Source organism: Rhineura floridana, chromosome 1, assembly GCF_030035675.1.
Source record: "Rhineura floridana isolate rRhiFlo1 chromosome 1, rRhiFlo1.hap2, whole genome shotgun sequence".
NCBI lineage: Eukaryota > Metazoa > Chordata > Lepidosauria > Squamata > Rhineuridae > Rhineura > Rhineura floridana.
In genome coordinates, this window is record NC_084480.1 from 315,026,114 (window position 1) to 315,038,777 (window position 12,664).

At 44.3% G+C, this 12,664-nt stretch overlaps 1 protein-coding gene across 1 annotated transcript in view; it reads right to left on the reverse strand.

Moving 5' to 3' along the window:
- Positions 1-399: 399 nt before the first annotated feature.
- The window catches only part of GPR20 (G protein-coupled receptor 20), a 43,483-nt gene continuing 31,218 nt past the window's right edge, over positions 400-12,664 (reverse strand). The window contains exon 2 of the mRNA XM_061607977.1: positions 400-2,277. Coding sequence (XP_061463961.1) covers positions 1,225-2,256 — 1,032 coding nt within the window. The 5' untranslated portion in view covers positions 2,257-2,277 and the 3' untranslated portion in view covers positions 400-1,224. The remainder of the gene's footprint in view (positions 2,278-12,664) is intronic.

Genomic DNA, 12,664 nt, shown 5'->3' on the forward strand with positions numbered 1-12,664 from the left:
AGCTTGCCACTTTTCTGCTGTAACTTTCCTTGCACCTCTAGCTGATTCCCTGCATGAAAACATATGAACCCTGATGAGAGTGGGAGGGAAACAGCAGCTACAAAGCATCAGGCAGAAAAAGGGTTAAGCATCCCTCATCAATTCTTCATAGAAAAATCTTTGTTTAACTTCAATCCCACAAGTAGGCCAGTAGGGTCTTTCTTACAGCTGATTGCATAAAAAAATAGTTTGGCCCCCAGCTCTCCTGGGTTACTCTTTCCAAAAATAATAATATTCCTGAGAAATAAATCTTGACCACAGTATTTCTAAAGTTTAGTTAGTTATGGCTTTAAATCTCTTGTTTATTACTCTCATGATTTTGGCATTCTAGGCACGTATATATTTTTTAAAATCACCTCCACCAATTTCTCACAACTGTTTGTCTCCTATATTATTATCCTTTGAAAATCCAAGTCATTGGTGGCTTCCAGACGACCTGTTTGTTTAGCATTCATCCTGATCTGTTTGCACAAAGTCTGTAGGGTGGTTGCATGCTGCCAGCCGTTTGTTGAGCATTTATTCTGATTTGTTTGCCGGGCGATTATATGACACTATGTAAAGCAATTGTTATCCCACATTTGCAATGCATTTCCCCATCACTATCCTTATTGCAAAAAGTCCACTTTTGGATGAAAGTGAGTTTGGTGTGCAAGAGTGCAAATCAACTTTAACTGCACAACTTGAATTTGCCAGAATGTGATTGAATCCCACCCAAAAATAGCAACAGTCTGGAAGTGCCCAGTGTTGCATTTCCTCCTGTCCAACTTGAAACTGTCTATAAGGTCAACATCTGAACAAGTTCTTTTTTCTTTTTTAAAATACACCCTTCTTTTCCAGTCCTCCAAATAATCATGGAGAAGCAGATAGACCTGCCAAAATATATAGCTGCATCTGTCTTCTGCTCTATGGTTCCCAGGTCAAGAAAGCTACTGCTGGCTTGGGATGCAGAATGCATCCTGGGATATAACCCAGGGATTGGCATATGAGTGGAAACATCACAATATCATTCCCAGATGTGAAAGCCAGCTGCCATACAAGAATGGATGGTGCCACTGGTGAACCCAAGGAGTTTTGCTTCCAGTCTGCTGAAGGTCAACGTGATGTTCTACAATACTCTCAGAAAAGAGAATAGTTCCACATATCCTGACAATGTTTACAACAGTGTACATTGGGATCCCCCTGCCTTTAAGAGCTTGCTGTACTGTTAGGGGAAGGCAGGCCCAATGGGTTCCCTATAGCATTTGAGAAGGCTATAATGGCATTCGAACCTGAGCCCTTGTTTACGCTGATGATGTCTCCACTGGTCTGCTCAGGTTCAGACTTCCTGAAGATGTTTTTCATGGTTGACTGGAAGTTGTTGGTAACAAAACAGTAGACGATCGGGTCCATGCAACTGTTGAGGCTGCTTAAGGTAACAGTCACGTGGTAAACAATCAAGCTGATGTTGTTGGGCATACCTGGGTTGATTGAAATGGCCAGCTGGCGGACGTGGAAGGGCGTAAAACAAATCATGAAGATGATGAGGACAGTGATGAGAAGCTGCACGGCCCTCATCCGCCTCTCGCGGCTCTGGTGCATGAGAGTTGGCTTGGAGAGGGCACACATGATCCTGGTGGTGAAGAACGTGATGATGATAAGGGGGAAGAAGTACTCGCAGACCATAAGGGGCAAGATCTGAGCAATGCAGCAGTCTGAGAACTTCATGGCCATGGTGAGAATGGAGAAGGTGACTGCTGTAGCAAAGATCCAGATGAAAGCGGAGATGCCTTTGGCATAGTTGGGGTTCCTCCACTTGCGGGAGGCTTCTATCTGGACAATGGCCAGGTACCGGTCAATGCAGATGCATGTAAGGAAGAGGATGCTGCAATACATGTTGACGAAGTAGGTGAAGATGTGGATGAGGGCACAGCTCTGACAGTTCCTGGCGCTATAGTGCATGATGATCCGGATGGGTAAAGAGAAGCCCACCAACAAATCAGTGATGATCAGGTTGATTGTGTAGATCACCGAGGTGGTTTTCGTCTTAGTGCGGAAGCAGAAGACGTAGAGAGCCAAAGAGTTCAGCACCACACCCACCAGGAAAATGATGGCATTGATCACCACCAGCACGATCCACAGAGTATAAAATGTATCTGACAGTTCTCCATCTAGGTGGACAAATTTGTTAAACAGGCTGGTGTAATTGGGTGACCCTGTGGAGTCATTGGAGGGCTTCATGGTCAGGGGTTTTACTGGCACCTACAAAACACAAGCAAAGAAGCAGGCTCACACATTTGCACAGGATTGTAAATGGCAGTTTATGTATGGATGTGAAAGGTGGACACTGAAAAAAGTGGATAAGAGAAAAATCAAGTCATTTGAAATGTGGTGTTGGAGGAGAGCTTTGCGCATATCATGGACTGTGGAAAAGACAAATAATTGGGTGTTAGAACAAACTAAATCAGAACTATCACTAGAAGCTAAAATGATGAAACTGAGGTTATATTTTGGATACATCATGAGAAGACCTGATTCACTAGAAAAGACGATAAGCATGGGATTGCAGTGGCCAAGTCATGTCTGTCCAAAAGGGGACATAGCTGGTGAACCAACTATAGCTGGTAAAAGGCATTCCTAGCCATCGAGGCCCTTTGTAACCAGAGATGTATATTTTTAGGATCCAACCTATATTTATTTGTTTGTTTATTTAACTGATATCCCACCCTTCCTCCCAAAAGGAGCCCAGGGTGGCAAACAAAGACACTAAAAGCACTTTAAAACATCTTAAAAACAAAATATTTTAAAACGTATTAAAGCAAAGCATATCATGGACTGTGAAAAAGACAAATAATTGGGTGCTAGAACAAATTAAACCAGAACTATCATTAGAAGCTAAAATGATGAAACTGAGGTTATCTTACTTTGGACACGTAATGAGAAGACATGATTCACTAGAAAAGACAATAATGCTGGGAAAACTAGAAGGGAGTAGAAAAAGAGGAAGGCCAAACAAGAGATGGATTGATTGCATAAAGGAAGCCCCAGACCTGAACTTACAAGATCTGAACAGGGTGGTTCATGACAGATGCTGTTGGAGGTCACTGATTCATAGGGTCGCCATAAGTCGAAATTGACTTAAAGGCACATAACAACAACAATGTAATGACAGTAACACACAAACTCGAGATTCTTTTTTTGATAATGGAGATGCTAGGGCTCACAGCCTGCCCTGCCCTTGCTCTTATTTCCAGATATATCTGGCTACTCAGTGGTGAAGGAAATTGCACATGCTCAGAGATGATGTTCTGTTTTTACTGAAAACAAGTTGCAGGGCTGATTTCTAGGGAAGTTTTGGTGCAAAACTTAGTCCTGATGGTGCAAGAACTCTGGATCACATTTTGGACAGTCAGTTTTGTATGCAGAAACACGCATTTCATCTGCACATGTCGCTACTGACCCAGCATGGAAGTGTTATGTGCATAATCCTTCTGCTCCCATGCACACATATTCCTGCCTCAATTACGTTGCATGATTTTGAATAAAGAACTTGAAAGGGGAAGGAAAACCTGTTCCTGGGAAAAAGAAATACTCACATTCTATATGCAGTGCTTACATTCTGTACGTTTTCCATTTTAAAGCTGTATCTGTTTGTTTATATTATAATCTGTGGAGAGCCAGTGTGGTGTAGTGGTTAGAGTGTTGGACTACAACCTGGGAGACCAGGGTTCGAATTCCCACACAGCCATGAAGCTCACTGGGTGACCTTGGGTCAGTCACTGACTCTCAGCTTCAGGGGAAGGCAAAGGTAAACCACCTCCGAATACCGCTTACCATGAAAACCCTATTATAGGGTCGCCATAAGTCGGGATCGACTTGAAGGCAGTCCATTTCCATTTTCGTAATCTGTAACCTCTGTTAATTTTTTAAAATTCAATGTGGTTTAAAAAAACCATTAAAAGCATAGTGGAAACACACAGAGTACTGTTGACAGTGCAATCCTGTGCATGTCTACTTAGAAGTGTGGGGCCCAGTGAGCTCAAGGAGACTTACTCCAGGGTAAGTGTGTATAGGATTGCAGCCTAAAACTATTTTAATTTACAGCAGCTTCAGTTTCACTCATCTAAATGCCTGATGAAATAACAATATCACCTCTTCTGTGTAACTATTTCAGCATTTACTTATTGCCTAAAAAAAAAATCTGACTTGGCCCTGAGATTTTCTCCATCTCTCACAATTCTAGGACCCAATGGGGTGATCCAATGTTGGAAGATTCAGGACAGACAAAAGAAAGTACTTCACACAGTTCAGAGTTGAACTATGGAATCTGCTCCCACAAGACATAGTGATGGCCACCAACTTGGATGGTGTTAAAAGAAAATTAGACAAATTCATGGATGATAAAGCTATCAGTGGCTACTAGCCATGATGGGTAAGCTCTGCTTCCGTCGTTGAAGGCTATAACTTGCTGAGAACCACAAGTGGGAGAGCGCTGCAGTTGCGCAAAGGTTCTCCTTGTGGGCTTTCCATCTGATTGGCCACTGCACTTGTGCATTTGGATCCTACTTCTTTTCCTTCTCCTTTACGACAGGATGACTAACTCAGAGGCTGAGCAAATGCTTTGCATGCACAAAGTGCCAGTCTCAGCTCCTGGCTTCTGTAGCTGAAAGGACCTCAGATAGCAGGCATGGAGCAAAGACATCTGCCTGAAACCTTGGCGATCTGCTGCCTGACAACACTGGGCTAGACAAAGCAATGATGTGGGCCAGAATACAGCGGCTTCCGATATTTGTGCTGTGCAGACACCATACATTTAAAGCAGATCAATCCTGGGAACTGTAGTTTACTTTAAAAAAAAATATATATATTTATACCCCGCCCTTTCTCAAAAGACTCAGGGCGGCTTACAATTAAAACATAATTAGACTAAAAACCAAAACAATTAAATCAAACAAGAATAAATTAAACAGTTAAAAGTACATTAAATCCTAAATAGATTAAAAATGATAAACATTATTAATTAAAAGCCCGTCTAAACAAAACAGTCTTCAACTGGGTACGAAAAGACGATAACGAGGGAGCCGTACGAACCTCATTGGGGAGAGAGTTCCATAATCTAGGGGCAGCCACTGAGAAGGCCCTATGCTGTGTCTGCGCAAGAAAAACTTGCGAAGAAGATGGAATAGAGAGAAGAGTCTCACCAGATGATCTCAAAGGCCGAGCAGGTTCATAAGGGGAGATACGATCTAACAGATAGCCTGGACCTAAGCCATAGAGTCATAGTTCCCAGCACCAATAACAACCTACAGTTCTCCCAGGATTCTTTGTGTGTGTGGGAAATGTGCTGGTGTATGGTGTGTGTATGCGGCCTTTTCATCTGGTGGCAAAAAAGACTGGTACATCCAACTAATGTTCTTATTGGATAGATTCAACTTTAAATGTGAACTTAATCAAATCCCCTTCCCCTCCTAGAGCTAGATGCACCAATGGTCTGACTCAGTATGCAGCAGCTTATTGTGTTCTGAAAAGAGAAGGCAAGATACAAAGCTGCATGGTCCTGGGATGAACACAGAAAAGAGTGTTATCTAAATAAACCGTTTGCAGTAACGTTTCGGCATTCTGAGTCTCCTGGTCTGAACTGGAGCCGACTTTTATATCATCCCTTCCCTGCTCCTGCTGTCGGGTGAAATTTTTTCCGCCCTGTTTAATTCTCCAAAACCTCTCTGTTTAAACTTTCTTGCAGTGATTTATCATTTTATTTATAAATGAAGGGTTAAACTTTTTTTTTTAATAGTTCGCTTTGTGTTTTGGCACGTTCTTGCTGTGCTCCGGCTCAGATTAGCCAAATATGGTATTTTACTTTTGTGAAAAGTGAGAAGGGCTGCCTGTGCCTGCTGAACTGGGCCTTGAGTGCCACGCTTAGGCTGAGAGGCATGGAAGGGGTTGCTGTTGTGAAGCATGGAAGAGAGTCTCTGTGCAGAGCTGGTAAGATGGACCCAGAGCCAGGCAGGGAAGGAAGAATAGCTGTAACTATCCTGGAGCATTAGGCAGATGGGAAAGAAATGCAGTTTGATTTTCCTTTAAAGGCAAACCTGCCAAATTTGCACTTTCCAAGACAAGGCGTGAATGGAGAGACAGCCATCCTTCAAAATTTGCACTTCTCTGAATTTTTCATTGCAGTTCTCTAGCCAAGCAGTGTGTACAGAAATGCATATATTAGGAGGAAGTGTGCATAAAATACATTTATTAGTGAAAATCACTTACAAAAATACATTATATTAGGTGAAATGGCTTGCATGTTTCAGGCTGGTGGGAATTATAGTCCAGAGCATCTGGAAGGCACCAGGTTGGTCCATCTGGGCCAGCAATGCCTACTCTGACTGGCAAGCTCTACAAGGGCTCAGGAATGACCTTTCTTTGTCCTTTATGCCCACAATGCTGAAGACTGGAAGTAGAGAACCCTTTTCAGCTCACGGGCCATATTCTGTTCTGGGCAACTTTCTGGGGCCCATGTGCCAGTGGTGGGTGGAGCCAGAGGCAAAAGTGGTTGGAGTGATGAGTGTAAATTATACCTGTATACAGTAGGTAAGTTTCTACACACACCCCTCTGTGTCTTCAATCCAGGCAAGCGAGAAGCACTATCAGAGTGCAAGGGCTCATTCCAGGCAGGCTAAACCACTCAAGGAATGTGCAAAGCAGGGCCAATAAGGGGTGTGGCCTAAGGAGAGGGTGTGTGGCTGGGGAGGAGGTGTGATCTGGGAAATCTTCCAAGGGCCAAAGAGAGAGACCTGGAGGGGCGTATTTGGCCCCCGCAACTGAGGCTCCCTCTCTGTTGAAGCCTGAGCCTTCCGCATACAAGCAAAATATTCTGTCCCTTTGCTATTGGACCTCTCTTATTGTCAGGTTGCCCTTTTGGTTTTTGATCTCTTGAGATTTGCATTGTCCGGGTACTTTCCCTTCCTGCTGTCACCAGTGGCTTAAAATAGTCCGTTGATTTGAAGAGATCTTTTAAGAGCAGTGCTGTGACAAGGCGGGATAAAATTGGTTCCTCACTCGACTCTTTATTTATCTGCACGCACACTTAAAACCTAGTAAAAATGTTTTATTGGAAAGGCTGGTATGGTAATATTGTACAAACCCTCTTGTCCCACACTCATAAACATTTCACAAGCTTCGGGGGCAAAACGCTAGCTGTAGGTTAGGATCAACTACATCTCCTGCAGCTACATGCCTTGATTTTTTCTCCCTAAATTAGAGGTGTGCATTGTAGGGAGGGGAAGACGGGAATCCTTACAGGGAACACTGTGTCCAGGGAGGGGAGGCATATCTCTTCCCTGTCTGCAGCATGACTGATTTCAATCCCCAAACCAGGTCAGAAGCCAGACTGATACGGATCCGCATATCTTCCATTTTATCCAGAAATGCTTGTAACTGCACGGCAACCACCCACACCCTTTTCCTCAAAAGGGAGATTCACAACCGGTCAGTAGTTCCTGAAATCATGTGGATCCAAGAAGGATTTCTTCAGGAATGATCTTCCACCTCCAACAAAGCGTCAAGGGCCATGTCCTCCCTCAATGAACTGCCTCTTCTGTCTAGGGCAGCATTTCCCAACTAGTGGGCCATCAGATGTTGCTGGACCACAATTCCCATCTTTCCTGACCATTTGCAATGTTGGCTGAGGCTGATGGGAGTTGTGGTCCAACAACATCTGGTGGCCCACTAGTTGGGAAAGGCTGATCTAGGGTGCTTAATATTGTTAACAGGAGCTTACTATTGTAAATGGGGGTGTTCAGATATCACAAATGAGTTGCTGGCAACAGGTGCTTTATTTAAAAAAAAACCCAGTTCTTCTCCAGAAAGGGTAAACCTGGATTAAATGGGTGAAAAATATGGACTGGCATTTAGAAACATACAGATGTAGGAAGCTGTCTTACATTGAGTCAGAGCATTGATCCATTTAGCTCAATATCATTTATACTGACTGGCAGCGGCTCTCCAGGGTGTCATGGAGGGGACATTCCCATCCTTTCCTGGAGATGGCGGGGATTGAACCTGAAACCTTCTGCAAGCAAAGCAGGTGTTCTAACCACTGAGCTGCGGCCCAACAAGATTGTGTGTGCACTGCAGAAAACTTGCATGCTTGCGGAACACGCAGTCCAGAACAAAAATCCACCTGAAAGCACCTGACCAGATGTAATTAGCGAGGGCAGGCAGAGGTTGAGTCATACAGGTGGTAGGCTAAACTCCTCCAAACACCCTGCCAACGCCTTCAGAACGCAGAAACTGAAGTCCATCTGTGGAAAAGCAACTAGACCAGTCCCCGGGGGCATCCAGTATTTGCACTGCAAATAAAGTGGCATCCAAGTCACAAAGGATGCCAGCGATTATCTCTGTGAAATGCTTTGGGAGAAAAAAGTCACAGCATCCTGCTGAGGGTTTGGGTGCCTTGCGTTGGAGATACGGATGTAAAAGACTCATCACACACTCAGAATACCTCCGCTGGATGCCATGCTGGTGACAGAGAAGTAATCTCTCTTTGCTGTTCTCTCCACCATTCATTTAATGATTATTCCATTTAGTATATGAATATTTCAGCTTCCAAGAAGATATGGGTAGCATACATGCTGCTCCCTCCCCCCATTTTATCCCCACAACAATCCTGGCAGGTAGCTTAGGCTGAGAATCCGAGGTCACCCAGTGCACTTCATGGCTAAGTAGGGTTTGAACCTGGATCCCCCTGCTTAGGGTCTGTCTGTCCTAGTCTGACACTTTAACCACTGCACCACACTGGCTTTCAACCCTGGCTCATATGCCATGGGGTAGGCTCCAAAATGTGCTCCAGCTCATGTTTGCTTTTGCTGTCTCTGAGTTTCCTACCACTTGCGCGAAAGGCATTGTCGCAACCACTGTTTCATTGTCGCTATCTCACTAGTAAACCTGGGGGAGGGTCAGTGGGGCCCTCCTTCGTGGCAGAACACACCTGGGTTGTATCAACTTCCTAGGAAGGGATGGAAGGATCTGTCCATTTCAGTTATCTCTGTTTCCCCTTTTTTGCAAATCTTAAATTCCTTTCTCCAAATTTCTGCAGCAATTTGTGATATCTTTTTTTTAAAAAAATCCTCATGAAAATTCTTCAGCATTTTAGTGTGAATTTCTCTTTATAAACACATTTTTGTATGGCGTTTTGACTAATGTGCACATTTTTGCAAGCAATTCCTCCCAACAGAATGAAATTTTGTATGTTATTTTCAATGATATATTCATTTTGTGCACTTTCCCCTAATGTTTGCATTTTTGTTAACGCTGCTTGGTTGGAGAACTGTGTCGCAAAATTCAGATAAGTGAGAATTTTGAAGGATGGCTGTGTTTCAATTCTAATTTTGTTTTGGAACGTGTGAATTTGTGAACTTCATCAAACTTCTCTCCCATTTGAACACCCAGGTTATTTCTGCATACCAGAGACTGCTATCAGTTCTGTTGACATTCCCTCAACTACAAACAACATCTACTTGCCAAGCTGGGGAAAAAATGCATCAAGCATACGAGCAGCCACATTCATGAGCACAGGACACCATCTAGTCAAGGGAGAGTCTTCAGGTAGTGCCCTCCAGATGTTGTTGGGAGGGGTATAAATTCTTAGCTGAAGACAGGGGTGAAAATGGAAATGGGCTACCTCCAAGTCAATCCTGACTTATGGCTACCCTATGAATAGGGCTTTCATGGTAAGCAGTATTCAGAGGGGGTTTACCATTGCCTCCTTCTGAGGCTAGCCCTCCCCAGCTGGCTAGGGCCTGCTCAGCTTGCCACAGCTGCACAAGCCAGCCCCTTCCTTGTCCACCACTGCCAGCTGGAGGGCAACTGGGCTCCTTGGGACTATGCAGTTTGCCCATGGCTGCACAGGTGGCAGGGCACGTAACCCCTGAGCCACTCACTGTGGAGGTGATCTTTATTTATTTATTTATTTATTACATTTATATACTGCCCCATAGCTGAAGCTGTCTGGGTGGTTTACAGCAATTAAAAACATTAAAAACAAATATACAAATTTAAAAACACAATTGAATTTTTTTAAAAAACAATTTAAAAACACATGCTAAAATGCCTGGGAGAAGAGGAAAGTCTTGACCTGGCACCGAAAAGATAACAGTGTTGGCGCCAGTCGCACCTCATCAGGGTGATCATTCCATAATTTGGGGGCCACCACTGAGAAAGCCCTCTCCCTTGTTGCCATCCTCCGAGCTTCTCTGAGTTGGTATTGCATTCAATATAAACAAGTGTAAAATTATGCATATTGGAGCAAAAACCCTTAATTTCACATATATGCTCATGGGGTCTGAACTGGCGGTGACCGACCAGGAGAGAGACCTCGGGGTTGTAGTGGACAGCACGATGAAAATGTCGACCCAGTGTGCGGCAGCTGTGAAAATGGCAAATTCCATGCTAGCGATAATTAGGAAAGGTATTGAAAATAAAACAGCCAATATCATAATGCCGTTGAATAAATCTATGGTGCGGCCGCATTTGGAATACTGTGTACAGTTCTGGTCACCTCATCTCAAAAAGGATATTCTAGAGTTGGAAAAGGTTCAGAAGAGGGCAACCAGAATGATCAAGGGGATGGAGCTACTCCCTTACGAGGAAAGGTTGCAGCATTTGGGGCTTTTTAGTTTAGAGAAAAGGCGGGTCAGAGGAGACATGATAGAAGTGTATAAAATTATGCATGGCATTGAGAAAGTGGATAGAGAAAAGTTTTTCTCCTTCTCTCATAATACTAGAACTCGTGGACATTCAAAGAAGCTGAATGTTGGAAGATTCAGGACAGACAAAAGGAAGTACTTCTTTACTCAGCGCATAGTTAAACTATGGAATTTGCTCCCACAAGACACAGTAATGTCCACCAGCTTGGACGGCTTTAAAAGAAGATTAGACAAATTCATGGAGGACAGGGCTATCAATGGCTACTAGCCATGATGGCTGTGCTGTGCCACCCTAGTCAGAGGCAGCATGCTTCTGAAAACCAGTTGCCGGAAGCCTCAGGAGGGGAGAGTGTTCTTGCACTCGGGTCCTGCTTGCGGGCTTCCCCCAGGCACCTGGTTGGCCACTGTGAGAACAGGATGCTGGACTAGATGGGCCACTGGCCTGATCCAGCAGGCTCTTCTTATGTTCTTATGTTCTTATATTCCAAAGTTTAACTATGGACTGTGTAAAGAAGGGGTTCCTTTTTTTCTGTTTGGAAATTCCCTCCCATAAGGAGAGGCATCCTGCCTTTGACCACAGCTCCATCAACTCCAGCATTTTGTCCCAACCAAGAACTTCAGGAAAGTCCATCAACAGGGCAGGAAGCCAGTAGCTGGTGGTGGATGGTGGCTCCATGTCAGTGGGGCAGTGGAGTCTGTTCCGGGTCTTAGTCTGAACTTTCAAGGAGTTGTCCAAGATGACCCAGAGTGGATTCCACCACCCCACTGCCAGGAGCCCTTTCCTGCTGATGTCCTCCAGCAATTTGGATTCAATGATACACAGCTGCTTGACCTGGAGGTTCTGTCTACCCATTAATAGCCACTGGTGTCCTCCTGGGTTCGCTTTATGAGTAGAGGTTTGGAAAACGTTGCACGCTTAAATACTTTCTGTCCTCCTAGTTCTGTAGCAGAGCACTCAACTGGGCGTGTGGCTTGTTGCCATTTGGATGAGTTACTCGAATCCAGTTTTTTTTGGGGGGGGGGGAAGAACCCTAGCAAATGACATCTGGTCACCTTACACGAAATGAAAGGCGTTTATTCCAAGAACACAGTGGCAAACACATACACTGTAAACATCCTCTTCTCGTGCTAATCCCCGGACAGCTGCAGTATTTATGCAAAACTGTTAACTGCCTAATAAGGGTGAAATGACATTGGGAAAGATTTACACTTCCAAACACACCACACAAGCACTCACGCTCACAGTGTTGGGCTTCAAGAGGACGCTTTACAGACATCCAGAGTTGCAGCAAGGCGGCTGTCTTAAACAGACACGCTCTGGTTTTGACAACTCTCCGGCCTCCGCAGGAGCCTCTGAGCTACAGGACACTTGTCTGTTTCAGATGAAATCAGCTCCTTTCGTATGTACCCCTTCCCACCCCGGTGATTGTCTCTTTCTGTTCAAGAACAAAAAAACCTGGATGGCAAAGTTAGAAAGGTTTAAAGTGGGCTTGCATTAATGTGCGACCTGGCAGATGGAATGCCAGCCAGCCCCCTGCAACAGACTTTGCCCTCCAGTTGTCCAACTTCAGGCAGGACCAAGATCAGCCTTGCCTAATAACTGCACACCAGATGCCCAGGAAAGATCTCAACAGGGCACATTATTATTAGTTCCAGCAATTTTGTTCTGCGCTTTATAGCGTATCTTGTTTCTAGAGCTTCTTTCTGTTACAACGGCAGCAGCGGAAGCCAAGCCTCAAGAAAGTGCCTGGGAGGAACACAGCTACCACCTTCCTCAACCTTTCTTTATTATTTTCTGCAATGACATTTATATCCCCCAAGAACCTTGAGGATGTGGATTTTCCCTACTATATCCTTACAACCATCCTGTGTGGTAAGTTAAGCTGAGAGAGGGAGGTATTCCTCAGTGAGCTTCACTGCTGAGTAGGGAATTAAATCTGGGCATCTCT